This window comes from Delphinapterus leucas, chromosome 2, assembly GCF_059928025.1.
Source record: "Delphinapterus leucas isolate spDelLeu-1000000601 "Yukka" chromosome 2, BTC_Dleu_Yukka2, whole genome shotgun sequence".
NCBI classification, from domain to species: Eukaryota; Metazoa; Chordata; class Mammalia; order Artiodactyla; family Monodontidae; genus Delphinapterus; species Delphinapterus leucas.
Window position 1 is genome coordinate 75,090,210 of NC_143130.1, and position 25,318 is coordinate 75,115,527.

The 25,318-nt window shown below is 46.9% G+C and overlaps 1 protein-coding gene across 1 annotated transcript in view; it reads right to left on the reverse strand.

The window, feature by feature from the left end:
- Positions 1 to 25,318, reverse strand: part of TLN2 (talin 2) — a 304,454-nt gene that overhangs the window by 49,957 nt on the left and 229,179 nt on the right. The window contains exons 42-46 of the mRNA XM_089907140.1: positions 20,533 to 20,679; positions 16,435 to 16,536; positions 13,857 to 13,976; positions 6,421 to 6,567; positions 759 to 925 (exon numbers count right to left, since the gene is read on the reverse strand). Of these exons, the coding sequence (XP_089763266.1) occupies positions 759 to 925; positions 6,421 to 6,567; positions 13,857 to 13,976; positions 16,435 to 16,536; positions 20,533 to 20,679 (683 nt within the window). The remainder of the gene's footprint in view (positions 1 to 758; positions 926 to 6,420; positions 6,568 to 13,856; positions 13,977 to 16,434; positions 16,537 to 20,532; positions 20,680 to 25,318) is intronic.

Below are 25,318 nucleotides of genomic sequence, written 5' to 3' on the forward strand. Positions count from 1 at the left end.
AGTCAGCCCAGAATTCACATAGTCGATTAATGGTAAAGCTTCAATGAAAGATTCAGGCTCATCAGTTTGGCCCCCTCCCCCCGCCCTGTAGCTTCTTCCCTGTGGTTCCCACTATCCCTGAAAATACTTCATAGTTACAGAGACCTGTGAGGACACATGGGTCAGGGGACCTTGCCCTGGACATCACAGCCCAAGGGGCTGGGTTCTGGAAGGGGTGACAGGGCACTGGGAATCTCCTCCCCTGCCCAGTCCTGGGGCTGAAGAGAGAGGAAGAAAGGTGCTGGACGTGTGGCGAGGATATGTTGGGTCTCCAGCAGCAAACGGAGACCCTGGTACCAGCCTCTGAAGCAGAGTCTCAAGAGTCTAAAGAGCCCGGGAGAGACAGCAGGCTCGGAGCTTCACTGTTCACTTAGGTAAGAGCTACATGCCTGCCTGGGCCACTACCAGTCCTACTAGGGATGGTGAAAAAATCAGGGGCACAGCTTTTTAGCTTAGAAAGCAAAAAGATCAAAAAGCTATCCTCTGCTGGAACAGACTGGATTTAGGCTGTGAGAGGCAAAGCTGGAACACAACTCTGTTTGCAGTTGAGAAAAGGCACTTATTTTGATTACGTGGGTCACTTCCCCCACTTGAGCGTCCTGTTGAAATCAAAATGGATAACCACATTTCTGGCTCTTGGGCAGCATCTCCAAAGTCCATCAGGCCATACTGAACCTCTCCCCATCCAGGAGCCCACAGGACAGCCTTCACTCCCATACCTGTGGTCTGCAAAGGTCTCGTTGTTCTCTGCGTTCAGGGTCCCTGCAGTCGCAAACATGATGGTGGTGTCCAGGTCGGCGATGATCCCAGACACAGCAGTGGCAGCTGTGATACATGCCTGGGTCCCCTTGTTCCCAGCTTGGAGAGCTGATAGCACCAAGGACACCTATAGGCAGAGAGGAAATGTCAGGGGGTGTGGAAGACGGAGAAAATATAACCCATAGGTTTTCAGACTACAAAAAAAAAGGCAACACTGCAAAGAATGCTCAAAAAATAGAAGAGGAGGAAATTCTTCCAAACTCATTTTATGAGGCCAAAATTACTCTGATACCAAAACCAGGCAAGGATACCACAAGAAAATAAAATTACAGGACAGTATCCCTGATGAACACAGATGCAAACATCCTCAACAAAATATCAGCAAACCGAACTCAACAATACAGTAGAAATATCACACACCATGATCAAGTGGGACTTATTCCAGGGATGCAAGGATGGTTCAACATCCACATATCAGTCAATGTGATACACCACATTTACAAAATGAAGGGTAAAAATCATACAGTCATCTTAATAAATGCAGAAAAAGCATTTGACAAAATTCAACAGCTGTTTATGATAAAAACTCTCAACCGAGTGGGTATAGAGAGAACACACCTCAGTATAATAAAGTCCACGTACAACAAGCCAATAGCTAAAATCATATTCAAAGGTGAAAAGCTAAAAGTTTTAGACAAGAAATAAAAGTCATCCAAACTGGAAAGAAGTAAAACTGTCACAACCTGCAGATGACATGATATTATATGTAGAAAACCCTGATGACTCTATATATAAAAAAAACAAAAACAATTTAGAATAAATGAATTCAGCAAATTTGCAGGATACAAAATCAATAAACAAAAATCTATTGTGTGTCTATACACTAACAACAATCAGAAAGAGAAATTAAGAAAACAATCCCATTTACAATTGCATCAAAAAGAACAGAATACCTAGGAATAAATTTAACCAAGGAGGTGAAAGACCTGTATATTGAAAACTACAAGACATCAAAGAAAGAAATTGAAGAAGGCACAAATAAATGAAAAGATATTCTGTGCTCATGGATTAGAAGAATATTGCTAAAATAGTAGTTTGGTAGTATAAAACACTACCAAAACCGGTATGCAATTCAATGCAATTCTGATCAAAATAAAAATGGGGGCTTCCCTGGTGGCGCAGTGGTTAAGAATCTGCCTGCCAATGCAGGGGACACGGGTTCAAGCCCTGGTCCGGGAAGATCCCACATGCCATGGAACAACTTAGACTGTATGTCACAACTATTGAGCCTGCGCTCTAGAGCCCACGAGCCACAACTACTGAGTCCACGTGCCATGACTACTGAAGCCCGCACGTCTAGAGCCCGTGCTCCACAAGAGAAGCCACCACAACGAGAAGCCTGCACGCCGCAACAAAGAGTAGCCCCTGCTCACTGCAACTAAAGAAAGCCTGTGCGCAGCAATGAAGACCCAATGCAGCCAAAAAAAAAAAAAAAAGTAAAATGGCATTTTTCACAGAAAATGAACAAACAATCCTAAAATTTGTATGGAACCATAAAAGATCCCAAATAGCCAAAGCAATTTTGAGAAAGAAGAACAAAACTGGAGGCATAGTGCTTTCTGATTTCAAACTATATCACAAAGCGACAGTAATTAAAACAGTATGGTAATGGCATAAAAAAAGACACGCAGATCAGTGGAATAGACAGTCCAGAAATAAACCCATTCATATCTGATCAATTAATTTATGACAAAGGAGCCAAGAATATACAATGGGGAAAGAACAGTCTGTTCAATAAATGGTGTTGAGAAAACTGGACAGCCACATGCAAAAGAATCAAACTGGACCATTATTGTACACTATACACAAAAATTAACTCAAAATGGATGAAATATAAGACCTGAATGTAAGACCTGAAACCCCTAGAAGAAAATATAGCTGGTCACTTCTTTGACATAGGTCTTGGGTCTTTGCAATGAATCTGACACCAAAAGCACAAGAAACAAAAGCAAAAATAAACAAGTGGGACTATATCAAACTAAAAAGTTTCTGCACAGGAAAGGAAACCACCAACAAAATGAAAAGGCAATCTACTGAATGGGAGAAAATATTGATATGTGCAAATCATATATCTGGTAAACATATAAAGAACTCATACAACTCAATAGCAAAAAGAAAAAAAAAATCTGATTTTAAAAATGGGAAGAATATCTCAATGGATATTTTTCCAAAAAAGATACACAGACGGCCAACAGGCACATGCAAATATGCTCCACATAGTTGTCAGGGAAATGCAAATCAAAACCACAATGAGATATCACCTCACATCTGTCAGAATGTTAATTATCAAAATGAAGTAACAAGTGTTGGCAAAGACGTAGAGGAAAGTGAACCCTTACACACCTTTGGTGGGAATAAAAATTGGTGCAGCCCTATATGAAAAACAGTATGGAGGTTCCTCAAAACATTAAACATAGAACTATCATGTGATCCCACAATTTTACTTTTGGGTATTTATTCAAAGAAAATGAAAACACCAACTCAAAAAGATATATGTGCCCCCATGTTCACTGTAGCACTATTTACAATAGCCAAGACAAGGAGAAAACCCAAGTGTCCATCGATGGATGAATGGATAAAGAAAATGTGGTACATACACACAATGGAATATTATTCAGCCATAAATAAGAATGAAATCTTGCCATTTTCCACAACATGAATGGACATCAAAGGCATTATGCTAACTGAAATAAGTGAGAGAAAGACAAATACTGCATGGCCTCTCTTTTATGTGGAATCTTAAAACAAAAACAAACACCAAGCTCATAGATAGAGAGAACAGACTGGTGCTTGCCAGAGGCGGGGGATGAGGGGTAGGTGAAATGGGTGAACTGTTTTCGTTTTAGTCTAAATAAATTGAATAAAAATGAAAAGAAAACAAAAAAACAATCAAACTCATAGAAAAAGAGGTCAGATTTGTGGTTATGGCAGGGGGGTGGGGTAGGGTGGGGTGGTGGTGAGATTGAAGGAAGGTGGTCAAAAGGCACGGACTTCCAGTTTTAAGAAAGTCCTAGGGATGCAATGCACAACACGATGACTATAGTTAACACTGCTTTGTGATCCTTATGAAAGCTGTTAAAATCCTAAGAGTTCTTATCACAATGAAAAAATATATAGACATGTATACTTTTTGTATTGATATGAGATGAGGGATGTTAACTAAACTTATTGTAATCATTTTATGACATACGTAAGAAAGCATGATGCTGTGCAACCTAAACTTAAACAGTGCTATATGTGAAATATACTTCAATAAAACTGGAAAAAAAAAAAAGGTACAACAAAACAGAACAGTGAATTTTCTCTCCAGGATTCAATGTGGCTCAGGGGTTAGCAGCACAGTTTGGAGTCAACAGCCTGCCTGAATCAGAGCACTGCCATTTGCCGGCTACACGACTTGGGCAGGCTGTTTCACCTCTCCGAGTCTGTTTCCTCATCTGGAAAAGGGGGCTATTACTTCTTGCCAGTCACGGTTGATGGGAGGAGTAAGCGGTGGAAAAATACATGTAAATTACTAGGCAGGTAATAAGGGTTTACTAGAGGGTACATGCTACTCTACTTGATGTTTCTGAAATCACAGAGAGGGATAAGGATTGGGCTCCCATAAAAGGTGTGGCTGTTTCTGTCCCCTCTGATCAGGTTTTCTGTGGAACAGCCCTCTGCTAACACTTGTCACTCCTTCCCTCGGCTGCCTCTTGTCTAGGAGTTCTTCATAGTGGACCCCAGAGAGGACCCCCTCGTGTAAACTCTCCACCTGCCACTCCCTTGCACCATCACCTGCCACCAGCAGGTTGGCTAAGGCGTTCACTCCAGTGCCTTCCATGCCAGAAACCCTCTGCTGGCACCTGTCACCCCTCCAGTGCACCCTCATGTCCCTAAAGACACCTTCCTACAAGGCAAGCTAGACCCACCACACCAGTGGGGACAGCTGTCCGCCTGCTGTGGAGAGGAGCTGAGCTCCCTTCACAACTGGTTCCCATCTCCCAGGCCTCCCCCCACGTTCCTGCCACACAAGCCCCCTCCTTCCTTCCTCACCCACCCCCTCTCTTGCCCTTTTGGGTCTGCCCTCCTGGCTGGAGACAATCACACAGACACACCTAGACAGGTAAGAAAGACGGCAGGTGGAGATGGGAGGGCAGGAGATGAGCAGGGCAGATGGATGTAGCAGGAAACTGCCCAAAAGGCTAGGTGCTCTGCCCAAGCCGACCCCCTGCCTCTGACCCCTCTTCCTGGTGTCCTGGGTCAGGGATCCTCTGCTGGAGGAGCAGTAAGACGGAGGCCAGCTCAGGAAGACCAGGCTGCTTGGCCACGCTCACTAGCACCACGCAGCTTGGACCCCCTCCTTTCCTCCCTCGTATTCCTGTTCCAAGGTTTCCTACGGGGGAACTTGGCACGAGTAACTTCAACAACAAGGAAGGGCTTTCAAAGGAGGGAGAGGGCCTTCCTCGAGCTGAGAGATTTATTTCCTCATCCTGGGGAGGCCTGGACAGTCCTGTGGGCTGCGGAAGACTGATGTCCGGCTGTGGCGAGGGGCCTTGTACAGAGCAACCTCTGTCCAGGCAGTTTCCAGGGGACGGTCCCCCTCCCACCCCTCAAGTCCTGCTGCCAAGCTTCTCAATGGTGCAGAGCTGTCCTGCGACCCAAGTGAAGGAGAGGGAAACACCAGCAAAGCACGGATGCTGCCACCGGCACCTCAAACGGCCTGCACAGCAGCTGCCCTGAAAAATGACTCTGAGAAATAAGCCAAGCAAAACCATCAGCAAACTGCGGGAGAGTCAAGAAACTACTGGGAACGAAGGGATGTTCAGAACGGGGCGCTGTGAACCATGGAAAACTTCCAGGGAGAAGGGAGTGTTGGAGGACAGAGACAGGGAACAGCGCCTAGAATTTACTAAACGTTGAACAGTGCACCTGGCACTGTGTGTAATCCACACACCCCATAGGCCAGGTATTCTATTTCTTCATCCTCCCTTTACTGATGGGGAAGTTGAGGCTTGGCAGGGTGAAGTAGCTTAGCTGAGACCCTAGAGTCCGATGCACCACGCTATGTGATTCTCTCTACAGACAGCTGCCGACAGAGTTAGAAAACTTCCTGCCAGTTCCTGCTCTCCCATCACGGTGCCATGTGACTTCGAGGGTGCTAACCCTCCTCACTGCACTGTCTCATCTGGAAATAAAGAGGAGCTGTGGGTCCTTCTTACTCACCCCCAGCACCTGGGAGCCTCTCTGAGAAGGCAGCCTGGCGAAAAGTGTGCAAAGGGGTTGCAGGGAGTGGCTCCTGGCACTGGCTGTGACTTGGGACACCACCTGGCCAGTCTGTCCACAGGAGAGCCTTCCAAGTTGACCGCCAGGGCCCTGACCTCTGTGAGACTGTCCCTCTCACGTTCTCAGTTTCTCAGGACCACAGATCACCCCCAGCTGCCTGATGTGCCCCGGCCCTGGGGAGACCCTGGGTGGGAGGGAAGACGATCAGATCTGACCCAGCTGGCTGGTTTTTGGCTTAGTTTCCTGGTCTCTCCCTGGTCTCGGCGGGTCCCGCCTGCCCTGAGGGCTGCTCCTTACCTTCTCTGTGACCGCGCGGGCACACTCGATCAGCTCCCTTTTGGTGTAGCTGTCCGTGGGGCACACCTGGAGGGCCCCCGCCTTCTGCACCAGGAAGATGCAGCCGTGGCCCAGGTCCTGCACCCGAGTGCGAATCTGGAAGCCGATCTGTGGAGGCAGGCCCGGGGTGGGGAGGGGGAAGCATGATGGCCCTGCCATCGAGGTCTTCCCTACGTGGAAAATTTCTCTTACATCCTAGGGGAGCCTGGCTGGGAAAATTCCACTGCTATTAGGAGTCTGTGTTTGGTGAACTATGGAATTTGGTTGATTTTGCTTCCTGTTTTAGAGACTGTAAAATACCCGCAGCCCCCAGTAAGCAAGCTTAATAATATTTGTTACCTTTTCTGGAGCATTTCTCTACTTGTATCCTGAGCCACTAGGTAAGAATGTTAATTAGATGAACTCTGCGGGATTATTCATTCAACCAGTGTTCATTATTCATTCAACCATTGCGCCCCTACCGTGTGTCAGGGCCTCTTCGAGGCAGGTAATGCATTTAATTTCATTGATTTCTCACAAAAGCCCTAGGGGGTAATTAGAAGTTCAGAATATATAGCTTTAGTATAAAGCATATTTTAAAGTGTTCAGATTCTTGCAAAATTGCCAGGTTTACCAACCAGAACGCCCCCTTCCTCAGCTGTACCATAAAGTGAGAGTAACCATGCTGGGCCCAGGTTCCCTTTCTAGCAAGCCAGGTTGAGGTTTCCTTAAAAAGTTACAGGTTTAGAGCTGCCGGCTTAGCAGGCATGCATTCTTTTAATGACCCCTGGGTTGTGTGATTATAAAAGGTACTTTGCCTAAAAGAAGCCAAATAAGTTCCACTATGGATAAGGTGCCAGGTATCTCTGTGGTGTAGTCAATTCCACCTCCACCGCCCAAAGCTTGCATTCTTTTGGCTTTGTTTCACATCAGTTTTCATTTTGGTCTGATCAATACAGCCCAGGTAAGCAACTAAACACGGAACAAAACACCTCTAAGCTAAGCGTTATTTTCAAGAATCCACAGTAGCTAGAAGCTGTGTGCTGATCCTTCCAGCGTCTCTCAAGAAGAGTTACTAAAAGAGCCCAGGTTTTGTGAATAAAACCTGGGAATTCACACGCCTGGGAATTTGGGCCACCTGGATGCTATCTTCCAACCTCATCCCAAGAGTCAGAGTTTAAGGGAAGGCGATTCCAGGTGTGAGAGGGCTGCAAATGCTCACTCTATTATTGAAACACACACTGCTTTCAGGGAAAAAGGTTATTCCCTTAACCCTTTAAGGCCCGAAGGATGTTTAGGTCCATTTGGTAAAACGTTCTCCTGACCCAGAAAGCTGAGCTTCTGCTCTTTGGGGTGTCTTCTATTCGTACATGAGCAGGTACTACAAAAGCTTCGCAATCAGGCAGGGCTTCTTGCTGACCATCTCCACACGGAGTACGACATGGGCATCATGCCAGGATCATGCAACCCGACAGTGCTGAAAACAGATCTGGACTAGCGCAGCATCAAGACCGCCACTGAGAACTAGAGAGGCTTGAATTCAGCCCACGCAGTGGCAAGGCCATTTAAGTATATCTCTTTGCTGGGCATGTTTACTGGTTTAAACACAAGGTGAAGCTGAAGCAGGGGGATGCCCCAGTGAAGTTTTAAACTCAACCAGGCTCTCAAGGCTTTTCAGACCCATACAGTGTAACCCTAAGTACTCAAGGGTCAGAGCTAATACAAAGGCAAGAGCTCTGCTGTCAAGGATGAGCACAGGTCTCTAAAGGATAAGATGCCAACGGGGAAGTCAAGGAAGGGGGAAATGGAGGAAGAAACATTCACATACTTTCAAATAAAAGAGACCTTATGAGTCCAGCCTCCCCATTTTACAGATGAAGGAGACTGAGGCCCAGAGAAGTGATGTGATTAGCCTAAGATCACACAGCCAGTCCCTGGCAAAGCCAGAGGAGAACTCAAATCTTTCATCCCAAGCATGGTGCTCTATCCATTAGATCAGTGTTTTTTTTTGAATTTTATTTTAGTTTTTTATACAGCAGGTTCTTATTAGTTATCTATTTTATACATACTAGTGTATATATGTCAATCCCAATCAGATCAGTGTTTTTCTGATTTTTTTTCCACTTAGCAACAGAACCCTTTCCCACCCCCCAATAAAATCACTCATGGAACCTCAACATATAAAATGGAAGTAATTTGTTATTACTATACTCTTCCTTTATGAGTTAAAATTTATATCCTTGACCCAAAAAGTCAATAATGAGGCTCGGTGATCCAAAGACAGGGTTATGAAGGCCAGTTACAGCCTCGGCCACCAGCTCATTTCTGCATTTTGCCTCGGCTGCACAGGGTGGAGAATCCTGTTCCTTGTATAAAGCAAAAGGGAAGAGTGTTCTCACAGTTCCTCGACCACAGGAGGCAAGGCAGATGCTCCACCAGCCTGAGGCCTGCACAGAACCAGCCACCGGCCCAGGGTAAGGTACGGGTGGCCCCCAGTGGGTTACCATTTTGGCCTAGAATACGTTCAAGAGCCCATGCTGCTTTTCCTAACAGTTTTTATATAAATAATTACATTATGTTTAAAAAGGGAAACTTGAGTCGAACAGACGCAGAACTTCCAGAGCACCTCGCTGGGCCGGGGGTATGAAACCACTGTGCCAGAAAAGAACGGACCTGTGCCAGGTTCTGGAAGAGTCTTCTCCCTGCACCCCTCCTGCCCCCTGCACAGAGCCGAGCCTGAGCTTTCTCTTTGCAGAACAGGGCACTAGGACAACCACAGGCCACCTAAATCACTCCCCAATCACCCCGGGGGTGGGAGGGAGAAGGCACCCGCTCCTGAGCTGTCGCAAACCTGAAACCTATGGACAGATGTGATAAACAGTGGGAAGACAACCCCACCACACTCTCATGCTCCCTCAACCCCTCAAAAGGCTCCGCTATAAAAAACACAGCCCAGCCTCCTGACGCTCAGCCTCCTTCTTGGAGATGACATCATGCATGTAGCAAGGGATCCTGTAAATGCAACCGTGGAGCTGGCACGGTGGTCATCAGGGATGAAATTCCAGTTAGGAAGCCCGAGGGAGACCAGCACCAGAAAGCAAAGGGATGAAAACAAACAAATGCAACAGTTGCAAAAGCTTTGGAGTTCTCAGTCAACCCAGGGCTTGGTCCTGGAGTCTCAGTCTGTGCCAGGTCACACAGTTACCTTGCACATGCCGGGAGAACCCCCTGAGGCTTGGCTACACAAACCTCTGGCAGATGTGGTTGCATGATCCCATACGGACGCATGCAGGAGAGATACCGTATTATGAAGGACTAGTTTTGAAATAAGCTTCACTCGCTTATTTTCACAGGCTCAGAGGGCTAAATGTAACAGGAAGGGATCGCAGGATGCCAGCCCCACCCCTGCTCTCAACCCATCACCCACCTGGGCAGCAGAAAGGACCACAGGCCTTGCTTCTAGCTCTGCCCTCTCCTGGCCACCAGACTCTGGGGTGAGCACACTAGCCTCATGGGGACTTGGTTTCCTCACCTGCGACACAGAAACCTGCCCTGCCCACTTCCCAGGGCTGTGGACGACCAAATGGAAGGTACACGTGCAGGGTCTCAGCAAGTACAAAGTGACACATGAATGCTCACTATTGTGAAAAGAAGCATCTTGGTGCAGGGCAAAGAGCAAGGATTGTGATGCCCGACAAACCTGGGTTTGAATCCTGACTTTTCTACGTTATCGACCTGTTACCTTTTTATTTACTTACTTGAAACGTTCACTTATTCCCAAAAGTTATTTAAAAGGGGGCTTCAACACTAACTGTTGTAGCTGTGTGGTCCTGGGCGATTTCACAGAGCTCCCTGAGTCTCCTTGGTTTGCTTATCTGTGAAACGGGGAAGGATGAATGACTCTCACCTCACACACTTGCAGTTCCGGGGCATATGGGCCAGCGCCCAGCATAGTATCTGCGCCCCGTATCGACTGGATGAACAGTTCGTGTATTCCTACCCTTCTCCACCGGCACACGGGTTAGCTAGGGCACTTAAGTGAAGGACCCCAGAATCAACATACTCTACGTTACTGCAATTTCATAGAACATTTTGTACTGCTGGAGGAACATCCTAGAAGGGAATGCATTTTTAAGGCTGTTTCAGATAAGGGCTTTAAAAATGCTAAGCTTCTCAAAGCAACACTAAACTTCTCAGCAAACATGACCAGCCCCCAACCCCCAACCCCCCCACCCCCAAATGATCCAACTTCCCACCAGTATTTATTATAAAGGAATGTTGCTCCAAGACATAAAACTTGGAGTTTGAAATTGGCAACTTGAGTAAAGCAATACTTGAACCTCAAGAAAAACCCTCAATTCCCCCTTCCTGCCCAAATAAAAGTAAAATGGAGAAGATTGCCTCCTGGTTTTGTGCCTTGAGGGAAATTAGAAGCCTGGCCTTCATGAAGTTCTGGCTCTCATTTCAATTGGAAGGGGTCTAAGAAACACTGATCCATCATCTGTACTGCCTAAAACTAAACAAAACGTACAGATTATTCTCAGGCTTTAAGATCAATTACATCTGAAACCAGGTCAAGTATAATTTGCCTGGGAGAGCTTGTGGAAGTTGGAAAGGCAAGAATGGATGTTATCTGACAAACCACAGTTTCTCCTTAGAAAATATGGCAGGAAAAACCAGTGTGTAGAGCAGAAGCAGGACATCACTCTCCCACCTACAGAAAGTGTGCCTTGGAGTGGAAAGTTTTAGATAAAAGTCTAGAGCAGACAGCCATCTCATCTGCGGGGAGAGAGGCCTGTGCTTCTCACCGCAGGCTCCTAACAAATGTTCCTGCCAGCTTTTAATACGCAGTATTATAAGTGGTTATGGCAACGTGTCCTCAGAGACGGCACCATCGTCACTAAACCTTTTCTCCGGCATTTACATTTAGAAGCCTGTGGCTCACGGTATCTACATTTTTTTGTCTTTTTTTTTTTTTTAAAGAGGAAACTCGTCATAAATTGCAAAGCCGTTGGAGGGTTTTAACTTTTCTGGGGAAAGAAGTTATCACAGGGACGTTAGCAAAAGTTTGAATTTTCCATGGAAAAACGAGCAGATAAAGCTCCAGCTCGATGTGCAGAGGGCAGAGCTAGGACTTTTCCTGTCATTGTCACATCCTGGAGAAGACCAAAATGCTGACTTGGCACAGCAGACTGCAGGACCACAGTGAAGGGGGAGGCTTTTTACTTGCCCTGGATATAAATATTTTCACATGCTGTGATGTAGGGCCCTCTTGGGTATACAAACAATTCCACAGCCTTGGAATAAAAAAACTACATTGCTTCAGGGATCTCCTAACCTTCTCAGTTTTCCCCCAAATATCTGTCTGGCAAACGCACACAAAGAATTTTCCTTTGCAAGCCACTGGTAATTTTATATTCTTTCTGCTCCTTTTCACTCCAGGTCACACTGCTTGTGTGTCTGGAATGTAAAACACATCTCAAGATGTAACCATGAAAAGGGGAAACCTTAACGGAAACACAGCTGCTACAAGGGCAGGGCCAGTACCTAGAGTAACTTGCTATTGTGCTTTCAGCAATGCATTTTCTTTCCTGGCTGCTTTGGCTTTCTTTTGTACGTTGCTTCAGTGGTCTGGGTCGCAATTAGAAAATTGCTTGTTTCACCCAGGGGGTGGGGTAGCTCATAAGAACTCAGATGTGGAAAGGGCTCCACAAATCACTAGGTCTTCCCTCAGTAAGGCAGGCAGGCCAGCGGTGAAACTAACCAAGGAAGAGGCATGTAAATTCCACCTTTAAAGATTTCTGGAGACAGAGATCCAAACCTCCCCCACAACCACAGTCTCTTTTAGTTTTCAATCCTCTGGAAAAGCCAAACACTTCTTCCTTTTGTCCAACCAAACTTTCCCTTACTGTAACAGAAGGTCCCTTATGCTTGTTTCTGACATTCAAAATTACATGTTAACCAAACGAATTATGAGTCCAGATGATCTTACTAAAAGAGGGAGTCTGTTTAAAAAAAAAAAAAAATGATGGGCCTGTGTAAAGAAATCCACAGAATCGTATGCGGGTCTCTGATAATTTTTCTTTCCTGGTAATGACTTGACGGACTCATGGCAAATAGAATTATTCATGCTGCAGCCTAAATACCCAATCCTCAATAAAATCTAAAAAGGCAGGCACTGTTAGAAACTGAAGTCATCCCATGCTGGATATATATGTATGCCAGTACATACATATGGTACTCCCATTTACATGCATTGTTATGACATACGTTAGAAAGTGATTTTGTTCTGGGTCTTCATTTCTGTAGTGCTGCTGGGAGTCTTGGTGAAGACATGCTTAGACCTGACCCCCAGGAGAAACAGCACTGAGTAACTTGGGGACACTGTCCCTCACCGCAAGGAGAGGGGAAGACCAGCTCCAACCTTCTGCCTTGACAGCCTGGTTCGTTTCGACATGTCATGAACAGGGTTCGCCCTCCATAAACAGCTTGCCGAACTTCACGGATGTAGTTACCTTGTTTTCCCAGGGTCCCTGCAATTCACTCCATTATTCTTTACTGCAGGCTGGGCTTTCTTTCTCTAGGGAGCCATGCAGTAGCTCAGGCCCGGGCCCCTTCCATGTGTTAACACTGATATAGGTGTAGTTGGGCACCCCAGAGCTCTACCCACCCTGCATGCTTGCCAATGGACCACTCGATTTCTCAGAGGTATTAGATATGGGACCTCTTAGTAAGTGGCCTCTGGAGTCAAACTTTTGTTGTTTTAAGACTCCTACGGGGGCAGGCATTCTGATGTGAGTCTGTGTTGGGCATTAAGGAAAGTGAGTTTAGGGAAGGCAGGTAGGTAAGGACAAGGAGTCCACAGGGGGGATGGGGGCAGGGATCTGGGCCCGTTCTTAAGAGGCTGCCAACGATATTTGGGCAAGACTTTGTTTCATGAAAGCAGGCTGGCTACATAGCCCTTTCTCAAGGGAGGGGCAGCTGAATCCCATACTTGGCTCTTCTAATACTTCTGTCAGCCTTTGGGAAACATACAAATAATCGAGGGGGGCTGCGAAGCAGGAGTAGGAAGTAAGAGGAGGATGGCAGTGTAGGTTCCACCCTTGGCATCAGGCGATGGGGCTGGGGGACGGGAGACCCAGCAGAACACTGTCAACAGAGTCCTGAAAGCCCACCTCCCCAGATGGCCCCAGATCTGCGCCAGGAGGCCTCAGGAAGGACAGAGAGCCTGGAGCACGGGATGGGGCTGCTGGGTGTGAACCTAGGCAGGTTGGCAGCAAGAGGAGAGGGAACTACACCTGCCTCTGGCTATTGGGCTGGGGTCTTCCGGAGTGGAGCTAAGCTACAGAGAAGAGTCCCCCCGGGAGCAGGCACCAGTGTGGGTTTGCTTCTTAAAACAGGGACTTAAGGTGGCAGACCTCCTCTGGTTCCGCCGTGGCTGCTGCCATCTGGCCCTGGAGAGCCAGGTGCCCATAGTCACTGGTCATTTGTGAAGCCAGTCCTCCCAATTCCTCCGGGTTAGTAACCGACTTAGTCATCTGGAAAAAGAAAACAAGCAAGACACAAACACACAGGGACACACAGAGAAAAGCATGAGAACCACGTGTTAATACCACTGGGAGCCAAAGGGTCTCATTCACTTTTAAGCTTGTGGCTTGCGTGTGGGGCTGGACACTGGAGAGGGCAGTTCAAGCGAAGCCCATGCTGCAGCCCGCATGACAGGCCAGCGGCTCCCGGCCAGGTCAAGGCAACATGCTCAGGTTCAGGCCGTGCAGCGTGGAGGCCGGGCCTCAGGGTCCACTCTCTGGGAGGTGAGAGCAGCAGCCTCCACCAGCCCTGCCCCGTGGGGTTACCGGGGAGCCCCCCCAGAGACACCACAAGGGGACCCAGCCCCGTGCAGGGTGCAGCCCTGGGCTGCAGAGATCCCGGGCTGATCGGGTCTCTGGGGACTCAGGAGCAGGTCCCACACCGCCGAGAGAGGGCACAAGGACACGATCATCGGGAAACAGTGACTGAAGAGATGGGTAAGCCTCACGTTTCGGTGGAAGAAACTCACAGAATTCAGCTGTGTAATATCATTGTGCCAAAGAATGACAACGTTTCAGCCACGGATTCAGTGAAGAGAATACTGTAGCCTAAATGGTCAAGTTCTGCCTTTTTACTCTCAAGATATTCTGTATTTTCCTCCTATGTGATAGAAAACCTTACCTCCACTTACCCTACCTAGCTAATACCCTCATGTCTAGTTTTTCCTCCTCTGACAAAAATGCCTCTTAGAACTCACAAGGGCAGTTGTAACCCACCACCCAGAAAGGTATCCACGTCCCTCTTGGGTCCAAGGCTTCCCTCTGCCCCACCTGTTCTCTCGCTCTGGATGACGATACTTCCCTCTCTCTTTGTGGCATCTAAAGTTCTTGGTTTTAAAGGACTTAAAAAAAAAAAACAAAAACCTGTTAAATGACTCCACATCCATTGAGGGTGGGAATGTGGGCCCGTCTAAGGCATGTTTACCAGGAAATGTCACAGGCTTTCGGGCGGAGGTGTGGGTTCCCAAGGAATGCATGCCACACCCCAAGAGAACGAGGCTGTGCTAACAGCTGCTGCATGCGACCCTGCCACAAGGAGCACAACAACCCTGGGGGCCGCCCAGTGCGGTGGGGGGAACACTCACCCCCTCTGGGCCCTGGCCAGCCAGCCCAGGAGCAGCAACGCAGCCCCAGGCTGGGCTCCTCAAGTGCATGGACACCCAGGGTCAAGACAGGCCGGCTGAGAACCTGGCCCAGGAGATATTCCAGAACCCCCTGAGGCCACTGGAGACATTTTCAACCCTGCTGCATTGTGCTCCCTGCTTGGAGAAATCAGTACCGTCGGGCTGCCGGGCTAGCTGGGACGCCCCTGAGCTCTCCTGAGGAGGGCCAGCCCGAGGCCGATTCCAGCCTTCTCCCAGTCGCTGACATGGGCACTGTTCCTTCCTCCCTTCCCAGCCCAAGTCCTTCTCAACAACAGGGAGTCTGGCTCAACCGCAGAGTTTCTAAGAATGAGCAGCAGCAGCCGCCAGGGAAGCCTTCGTGGTCCAAGCTCAGCCTCTAGTGGACACATGACTACATGACAAAACCATCCAGAGAGGTGCCCGGCCTGATGGGGCAGGAACCACGCAGTGGCGCAGTCTGGTCCCTCCAACTCAGGCTTAGGTGGTAGCATCAAAGAGGCATCTTTCAATTTTATCCTGTGACACCTGAGCTTTCAGAAGTTAAGAACTTTCTTACTAGGTACTTATATTAATTCTCTGAGGACAACGTTTTTCTTTTTTTGTACAACTTTTTAACCTATACAAGATAGCATTCACTGTCTCTCAATGCCATTTATATCTAAACAGCCATATAATACAATTCTGATTGCATTACATTTTAGCAAAAAAAAAAAAAAAAGTCACCTCCAAAAGTTACATGCCTTCTGTTGTCAGGAGAAAAATTTTTTCATATAACCACTGTTTCATTTTGCCTGAAAGACTGGCAATGTCGTACTGTTCAGCACTGTCCAAGGATTATAACTTGATTCCATTGGACAGCCTTGGTTCTGTCCCCAAATGTCTTCTCTTGTACTGTAACTTTAATCCATAAAAACATTTCAAGTCCTCTGTGAGGTAAATAGGATTTTTTTTTCCTTTCTCTATAACTCGCAATTTCCTTCTCATTTCCTCCTTGATTCTAATTTTCTCTCTTTCCTTTGCTCCCCTGTCCTCATGCCCAACTCTCAGTCATTTTTAATTCCCTTTTGGAGCTTTTTCGTGAGATGAGAAGTCCAGCGGCCGGGGGCTTCTAGACCACAGGCAGCCAGAAAGACCACACATCAGGACAAAGCTGAGGCCCAGGAGGAACTAGAAACACAGAGGACTAATCTCTCTCCAGCACAGACGCCAGATTTGAATACTCAGTGGTGTGGTGGATAAAAGGGCAACCAACAGTGGGGTGCAGGGTGAGCCCATTTTCTTCTTACCATTTCCTGAGCTGTTACCGCAATGGCTTTGGAGTATTTAACCACTGTCGTCTGATAGTCGACAAACGTCCCCTTTGGTTCTGGAGGAGTGCCTTCATCCAGCTACAGGGGAGAGGAAAAGAACCCAGAGGTCATCAGAGGCCTGCTCAAGTGTGGGCTTTATTTTTTAGAATCAGGAACTTGGGAAAATGGAGAGGCCTTCAGAGTTTCTTGGGTCCAGAGTCAACAGAACCCCCCAACTTCTGTGATAAGGACCTCATTAGAGGCGCACATAAGGTACTGGGGGCACACAGGCAAGGAGAGGACCCCCAGTGTGTCTGAGGGGAGTGGCAGGGCTGTCCAGAGGAATGATGTTTCAGCCAAGTCTTACCAGGTAAGCAGTGTGCCACACACAAAAGGTGGGGAAGGAGTCCCAAGGAGAGGGAATAGCGCTGAAGCACATGGAGGTGGGTGTGAGCCAGAACGTGCAGGGAGGTCAGAATGGCAGACAAAGAGCTGGGGGAGGCCGCAGAACCTCCATCATGAAGGGCTTCCCTAAGAATGGTATATAGCCCATGCATGTCTCTACCCTGGAACACTCACTTCTGACCTAAGCTGGGGAAGAGAAGGAATTGGGAACATCAGGAATGACTTGTTCATCTGACTCTAGTACCACAGGAACTGAGAGAAGGGTGAGATCACTGTGGAGCGGAATAGGTGGAGAAGTGGGACAGTCCCTTGAAGGGCTGGGGATTTACTGGCTCAGAAGACTTGAATTTGAGACCTGGTTCTAGCACTTGTGAGTAAATACCCAGCTTGAGGCTCAAACTGGTTCTCAGGACCTTTCCTGGAAACGTCCAAGCATCAGAAGGTTGTAGTAAAGATCAACTGAGACGACACCTCGTCTACATGAAGGGAGAGGAGAGGATAACCACGACGATGAAGATCATGATGCTGAGAAAGATGATAACGTCGATGATTATGGTGAAGAAAAAGGCCACCCAGCCTCACCACCACCAACGCTGTGACTGTCACCACGGGTTGCTGAACGATATTCTAGGTGAGGAGACAAGGTGGACAGAAATGACTACAGGAAGAGTGAGTGCAGTGAACACGAGGGGGACGTTGAAGGGGTGGGAATCAGGCTGGATCTGTTTGATGAGGAACCTTGCAAGCATGAAGAAAATGGTGGGATCCGCAGCAGGCAATGCTCTATCTGAGAAGATCTCCCTGGCAGCTCTCTGCCAGACAGTCTGTAGTCTGGGAAGACATTAGGGGACCAGAGGGCAATTAGGAAAAGATTAGGTGGAGTGGTCAATGAGAGCTACCTGTCGTGAGTAGATCCAAGCTACATATGCGAGTTGAATGAATGCATGACTGTAGCCTAGTATGTAACGTGGTTGCACAGGCCAGGATGTAATCTCTATCAAACCAACAATACAACCTCCAGGGTAGGTTTTTTTATGTTTCTTTATCAGGGAGTTAGACACTGCCAAGTATCTCCATCACACTTGGGGGGCCCGCTGGTCAAATGAGGACTGAGCTGTGGACTCATACACTCAGTATAAATTAACTGGGCATCTTGTAAGGGTCGGGCCATGTGCTGGGAGCCTTCATATGAGATGTGGTATAACTGCAAACATGCCAGGATGTTGGACTAGAGGGCGGCTTAGAGCACAGTGGCCACTGGTCACCATGATGAACCTTCCAGTGTGAAGAGAACGAGAGAAGTAAGAACAAAGTAGTGACTTTTCTTTTAGGATTTCAAATTTACTTAGTTGAAAGAACTTTCCTTTATTCTGATATGATAGCCTTCCTACTTTTTTTTTTTTGGTGTTAACATGTCCTTTATTTTATGAAATACTACTGATGTAGATATCAGGGTTTTTGTTTTCTTTCTTTAATTACCTTCCTTGGCCAAAAAGAAAAAACAACCCCCCCCCAACACACACACACAAAAGCAAACAAAGAAAAGGGACTTAGTCATAAAATCCCGAAGATTGAGACTAACCTCAGTGAACGGGGAAAAAATGATTTAGAAAACTTGAGTGATTTGCCCAAGGTTATCCAGAAAGCTGATTAGTTCATGGTAACCTACGAATTCCCAAACCTTCTGGTGCTTAGATACAGAGAGAGAATTTCAAGGAGACACTCCACAGCAGAAGCTCCAAAAGTGGCAAGAATTGCACCGAACTTAGAATCAGCTTTGGGTACACTTGAAGTTTTTCTGCTAGTCACTGCCTTTTGGAACTTTAGACAATGATTCTAAGAGTATATCAGTGTTTTAAGCAAATAACCAAAACTCAGATAGAAAATGACATATTTACAATGCGTTGCTGCTTAGGGGCTCAAAGGACCAGCGATATCACTTAATACAAAGTCTCCAGTGACGGGCAGGCTGGGGTGGGCTTAGAAAGGGGACAATGGGGAAGAGGCATCGTGCAGTACCCAGGGTGTCAGGTCAGGGTATGTAGGAGTTTAGGGGTATCAATGAAACCCCAATTATCTACTTTGCAGAACTGAGGGGAAAAACCCCTTTGCTCCTGGCCTCTGGGGTTCATGTTGTTAGTGGCTCCTAATTATTGCTATCAGGTAACACCAGACCTATTTCCCAGCCCTTCCAAAAGAATCAGGCATGTCCTGGGCTGAGAGAGCAGATGTTACACCCCTGAAATCAGACAGTACAAGAGCCACTTTCCTTATTAAAGATTCATCGCAATATGCAAGGCTAAAAGGCTATCAAACAAAGACTTCCATCTTCCAGGGATTTATGGAACTCTTCCCTATCATTAGAGTGACTGTGAAAAATACCTCCTAAGAAGAAAAAGATTATCATTTGAAGTTCTCATTTGTACTGAGAAACCTTGAGCTCCATTATTTAATATCCTTGATAGATACATGGCTTAATTTCAAAGCTCTGGTGTTCCGATGTCCTGAAAACCAAACAAACCCACTGAGACTTATCCAAGGGCCTTGAAGAAGAGGGCAATTTACTCGTGTTCTGTCAAACTGTCCAAATTTGAAGCGTGAGAAGCCCACAGCAGAAATTACTGGAGTGCTTTGACAAGGCAAGCCTGGGGTCTCTAAGGGATCCCCAGCATCCCAGCCTAGCTTGGGACATTATCAGTTTGATAATGTTTGCATAGTGTTTAATGGGAATTATCCTAATTACAGTTTCAGGCTATCATCTCTTCCTGGAGATACGAACCAACCAATCTTCTCTAAATTAGCAATTAAAGACCACTTATTATCCTGAAAAACCACATTAGTGTATTCACAGTCTGACAATGGACATTTCCAAGCACAGAGGAAGTCTACAGTTCTTAGCTATGCTATCAGAGGATGGCAATTAGACATTGACGAGTAGTGGTTAATTCTAATGAGCATCAAACAGACATGATTAGTGAAGGATTCCTTGGGGATCCTTCAAAGGAGCAGGAGATACTGTCCAGTCATCCTTCCCTACTGACCCAACTCAACTGATGGGTCACTGGAGGAGAAATGATACCCCTGTCATCTATGTCTGTTGTCTACAACTGGTCTCTGAGGGCTTTTACACTTAACCATTTCAGTGGTCCCTGCATCTGGCTAGATACCAGAACCATGGGGAGATTTTGAAATTACTAGGCTTCACACCATAGAGATTCCAAGTGATCAGGGCGGGGGTAGGGCCTAGGAATGTGCATTCTAAAATGCTCCCAAGGATTCCAAAGGAGCCATTCTGAAGGCCAGCACTTGGGAATCACTTCGTTATTTCATTTTGGAGTTTGCTCCCCACGACAACCCTACGAGGTATACAGGGGAGGTAAATAATTACCTCCATTTTATAAGTGAGGGGACCGAGGATGCCTTCTCCATCTCTTTTTCCCCCGTGTAAATGTGGAAGGAAGGGTGCAAACGGCTTACAAAAGTAATGAATGAATAATAAAGAATGAAGACTATGCTGGACATATGATAAGCAGACACCTCAAGAAAAGAGGAGGCTTGCTAGTGTCAGCCTGGATTAGAGGGCTCCTCTGACAGCTCCTTAGAGAAAAGCCCCTGGGACCAAGTTAGAGGGGAACCTTGGAGGAAATGGGGCCAAGGAGTGCAGGAAAGCATCTGGGGGCCCAGGCCCACCTTGCTCATGGCTTCTGCGATGGCGTCGACCATGCCTCCCACCAACCCCACTTCACTGGCAGCTTCATTCAGCGTCACCATGATGTCGTCCACGGCCTCCTTCATGAGCTGGGCGGCCTCCGTGATGGCATCGTGGGTGTGCTGTGCCTGAGGTGGGGGACAGGGGTGAGAAGATAACTGTAAGATGTTTCCATAAGCAGAAGACAACGGTGCTCAATCTCTTAAGAATCACTTCACTTCTTCAGATAACCTTAAAAAGCAGAATATAAACCTACATCCCCATTATGGAGCACAACAAATGTATTCTCTACTTTTTCCTTTCCTTTATTATGTCTGTACATTTGTTTGCAAAATAAATAAAAATCGGAAGGACAAAAAGAAAAAGATCTCTTTTTGCAAACAAAAGGAAAAACAACCCTGCAATTTCAACCAGCGTCTTATGACGTGACTAATTTTATGTTACTACGTTCAGGGTGGTAGAAAGAGAATACCACAGATTCCCTAATATACAAGTTGATGGATTTAATAGAAAAAAAAAAAACTATATAAAGAAAAACACGTGTTCACAACAAATGAGCTTCTCTTCAAAGTTGCCCAATACACTATAATTCCCTTTCTATAAATACAACTGGATTATGGAAATAGAGATACATACAGGAGGCAGAAATCTGCAGAACGCTACACGGGCTTTGGAACTATGTCACAAACGACATTTACATGAGTTTGGAGGGACGAATGATGAAAGTTCTCCAGGGATAGACACTCTGCAGGCAAAGCCTGAGTGCTCATGAGTTCCCCAAAACAGTCCTCAGAGATGCTTTAACAACATGTCTGGAGCCCAGAGCAGGCCCTGGCAAGTGAGTGAATGAAAGGATGAAAGAATGGTGGTGCCAGGCTCCCTAAAAAACACCTTGAGTGGTAGCAAGATGAAGGAGCAAAGAGTGAAGGTCCTGGGGTCAGAAAAGGCTGGGGTCGAATTCTGTCTCCACTGCTAAGTAGCTAAGTGGTCCTGGGAGTGGGTCCCTAAGCAAAATGGGAATAATTATAACAATGCTATGCAATGGAATTCTGATGAGATGAGATGGTTGTAGGCATCTTATCATTTATAATAAGAGCAGTCTAGTAGGGGACCGTGTCCTTGCCTGGGAAATCTGAAATAATGCGGGGTATTTTTGTGTCAGAAGTGCATTGCGTCCGGTACTGGATGCCCCCGTGCAGTGGCCATGGCTGCCCTGATGCTCCTCAGAGGAAGATGACCCCTCTAAAAGGCCCAAGGAATTGCACCTTTACTTTGGTAGATGAGAAGGTAAGGAAGCCAGTGAGAGATGGTAAATGATAACTCTTTTGAGTGATTAAATAAAAGAGAAGAATTCCAAGAAGAAGCTACGTGAGCCATGGGTACTGGCTCAGCTGGCAGAATTAAAAAGCCACAGGAATCAAGAAGAGTCCTCCAAATACAACATCTGACGAGATGTGAAATATGTGATCACGGATGGTTATCCTGAGGCAACCGTGTCAGGATGCAAAGCTCTCTCTCTGAGGGATGTGATGGAGTGAACTGGTAATTTAGGTTAATGGCTGATTTCATGGCGCAGAGAAGGTAAAACACTAAATGTGCAGATTGCTTTATTTTGATGGAAGCCTGAAAAGTGACATCTCCTGTACATAACCCTCCAGAGAGAGCATCTCACACAAATACGTTCTCATTTATAAAAAAGATAAAATGTAAAAAAAAAATTTTTTTAAAAAAGGTAAAATGTAAGGTGTGCATTTCTGTAAATCTCTCTTAGAATGAGGCAACTATTGGTGGCACAAAAATGTTAGCAACTCTGTACATTCCTATTAAACAAAGTACACATTTGCGGGGAGAAGTGAGAGCGGCTTGCCAAGTATCTGCTCTCCCATGCAGGCTTAGGAAGGTATCAGAAACCAATTCTGGGGGTGGCAGAAGTAAATCACAAAACAGTTCTCTGAAACTCATTGGGAAACGTAAAGGACACTTTCTCCACACCAGAGCATCAAAACCTACAAAAACACATCCTTGCTCTTGGCTGTCCCAGAAGTGAATCACCTTCCCATCTGCTCGTGGTGAGGAATTCTTTAGAAGGCCTGCTTCTCCTTCACTCCACATGTTTAAGTTTTTACAGATCCTTAAAGGGTCAGCTCAGAGGCTGTGAGGCCTCCTCCAATTACTCCAAGCCTTACCCAGAGCCGTGTCCTCTAACTCCAATGGCAAACCTCATCTGGATCACACCACTGAGGCCAAATCCCACACATGGGCTGCCTGAGCACACTAGCTTCAGACCCCAAAAGACACAGTAGGCTCTCAGCCTTAACCAACCAAGAGCAATCTGGCAAGTGGAGTCAGCAGGCTCAACAATGAGGTCATTATTTTAGAATCTGGAGGGGATCCTTGTTACTGCTCCTCACAGAGCAGCAAAGGAGAGAAATCAGACTCTGTTCTTTTTTGGAAACGTGTCTGAAGTCTACTTCCAAGGGAGCCTTATTTCTTTATTATAGTGCTTCAACTACAAAGCCCAGTAAAGCAGGCATAGACATCACAGGAGTTTGGAAAATGGGAGAAGGCTACAGGGGGCAGATCTCAACTTCAGTAGAGGGGAAAAAACAGCTAATAATTAGGACTGCCCAACAATGGACAGGGTGGCATATTCGCTGGAGTGTTACAGGCAGACGCTGGAGAGGCCCCTTCAAGGAGGATGCAGGAGGGAACTGAGTGGGGGAGGGGTGAGTGGGGGAGAGGTGAGTGGGTGGGGGAAGCTCTGGAGGTACAGAATGAGTGTAGAAGGGGGCTCAATGGGATGAGGGTGAGGTCACAGAGCAAATGTCTTGTACTCATGTGATTCATTAACACCAGGCTCTGGGACTGTTACTTTCTAATTTTTTTTTTTTGGAACACCCATTATGTCAGGCACATTATCTCATATAATCTCTACAACGACTCCGGACGTATTCATTACCAACCTTATTGTTTAGATGAGGAAACAAATGAAGTTATTTGCCAGCAAAAGGCTGAGCTGGGATTTGAAATCCAGATATGTTGGCCCCCGAAGCTTATCCTATTTCTCACCAAACAAAAGACACTGAAAACCATTTAACCACATTCAGACCACATGCAAACAAGGACTACGACATCTAACACATACGTTTTATACATCACCTAACATGTAGCAAGTAACACTTAGTAAACACCTGCCCAAAGAACAGCACCCAAGGGGATTAAGTCTCTGCACTAGGCCTCTTAGGAAAGGGCCTTCAAGCCAACTTGCAGTGTCCCAGGCACCCTGTGACAAGCCTGTCAGAGTCTGCAGATAGCACAGGTACCTGCTACCAGTGACAGGATCCATGTAAACTCCTGCATCGCTGTCACTCATCACGTGTCTTAGTTCATCACCTGGTGCTTCAGGTCTTTCACTGAGAACTACTCCACACTGTTCTCCAGCCCACACTTCCAAGCAAAGGATGTCATTATAAAGCTTACAGTGCCAACTACAAATGCTCCCAACCGTGAGGTTCCTTGGCATACAACAGAATTCCACGAGGAGCTCTGAACTTGCAGTCCAAACAGATGTCTTAATCTCTTAAACATCCAGAAACCTACTAATTTGAGTTCTTCTGCTGAGAATGAAACCCCCTCAGGTTAGGCGTAGAGATGTGGCAGTAAACAGCCCTGGAGAAAAGATAACCTAGAACTGGGTCTGGAAGGCGAGTCCCAGCTGCTCCAGTTTAGGGAGGGAGCAAAGGGGGTGGGGGCCCGACTCTGGGGCATCCATCACTAACCTGTCACAGCCAAAGGGTGTCCTTCTTCTTGCTCTGTCCACCACTTCAGCAACCAGACTCATTTTTTTGCCAGAAAAGTCGGAACAACTCGAGGGCCAAGGCTGGCTCTCAAAGTTTTTAGCATCCCCAGAATTAATATCTTACGAGTTGCCAGATACATGAGTGAAAAACTGAACACAGAGAATGCAAGTCCAAGACATTATTCATGCTGCTTCCAGAATGGCGTTTCTAGACTACGGATGGGCTGTGCCATTTTCCACTGCTCACTAGAGAGCCCCAGCTCGTTCGCGTGCAGGAGGAGGCCTGTCACGATACAGCCCAGTCTTCCCTCCCGTCCCATTGTCCCCACACTCGGTTCCGTACACACCAGACTAGAGTGCTATTTTCTAAAGAGATCACAATCCTTTTATAACCCACTCTGTGCTTTGCAGATGCTGCTCCCTCTTCCCTGCCTCCTTCCTTGACCCCGCCCAGGCCTTGCTCCGGGCTGAGTTGGCCTGCGTTTCCACATGACCCCACGTGCACCTCGCCTGTGATCTCGGACAACTCGGCAGGGAAGCCTCAGCTTCTGCACGTGTGCAGTGGGAACCTTCCCATGTCACAGAGTTTCTATGAAGATTACATAAGATGAGGGTGTAAGATGTAATAAATGACACAGAGTCGGCGTGCAATAACTGTTAGCTCTGAGATCACCATTTTGCCATCTGAGTCAGTCTAGAGTCTTCTCTGCTATACCACGTGACTGATTTGAAGATCTTAGACATACAACAAATCACACTAAAAAAAACCCCACAGGGGCTCCCCTGGTGGCGCAGTGGTTGAGAGTCCGCCTGCCGATGCAGGGGACACGGGTTCGTGCCCCGGTCCGGGAAGATCCCACATGCCGCGGAGCGGCTGGGCCCGTGAGCCATGGCCGCTGAGTCTGCGTGTCTGGAGCCTGTGCTCCGCAACGGGAGAGGCCGCAACAGTGAAAGGCCCACGTACTGCA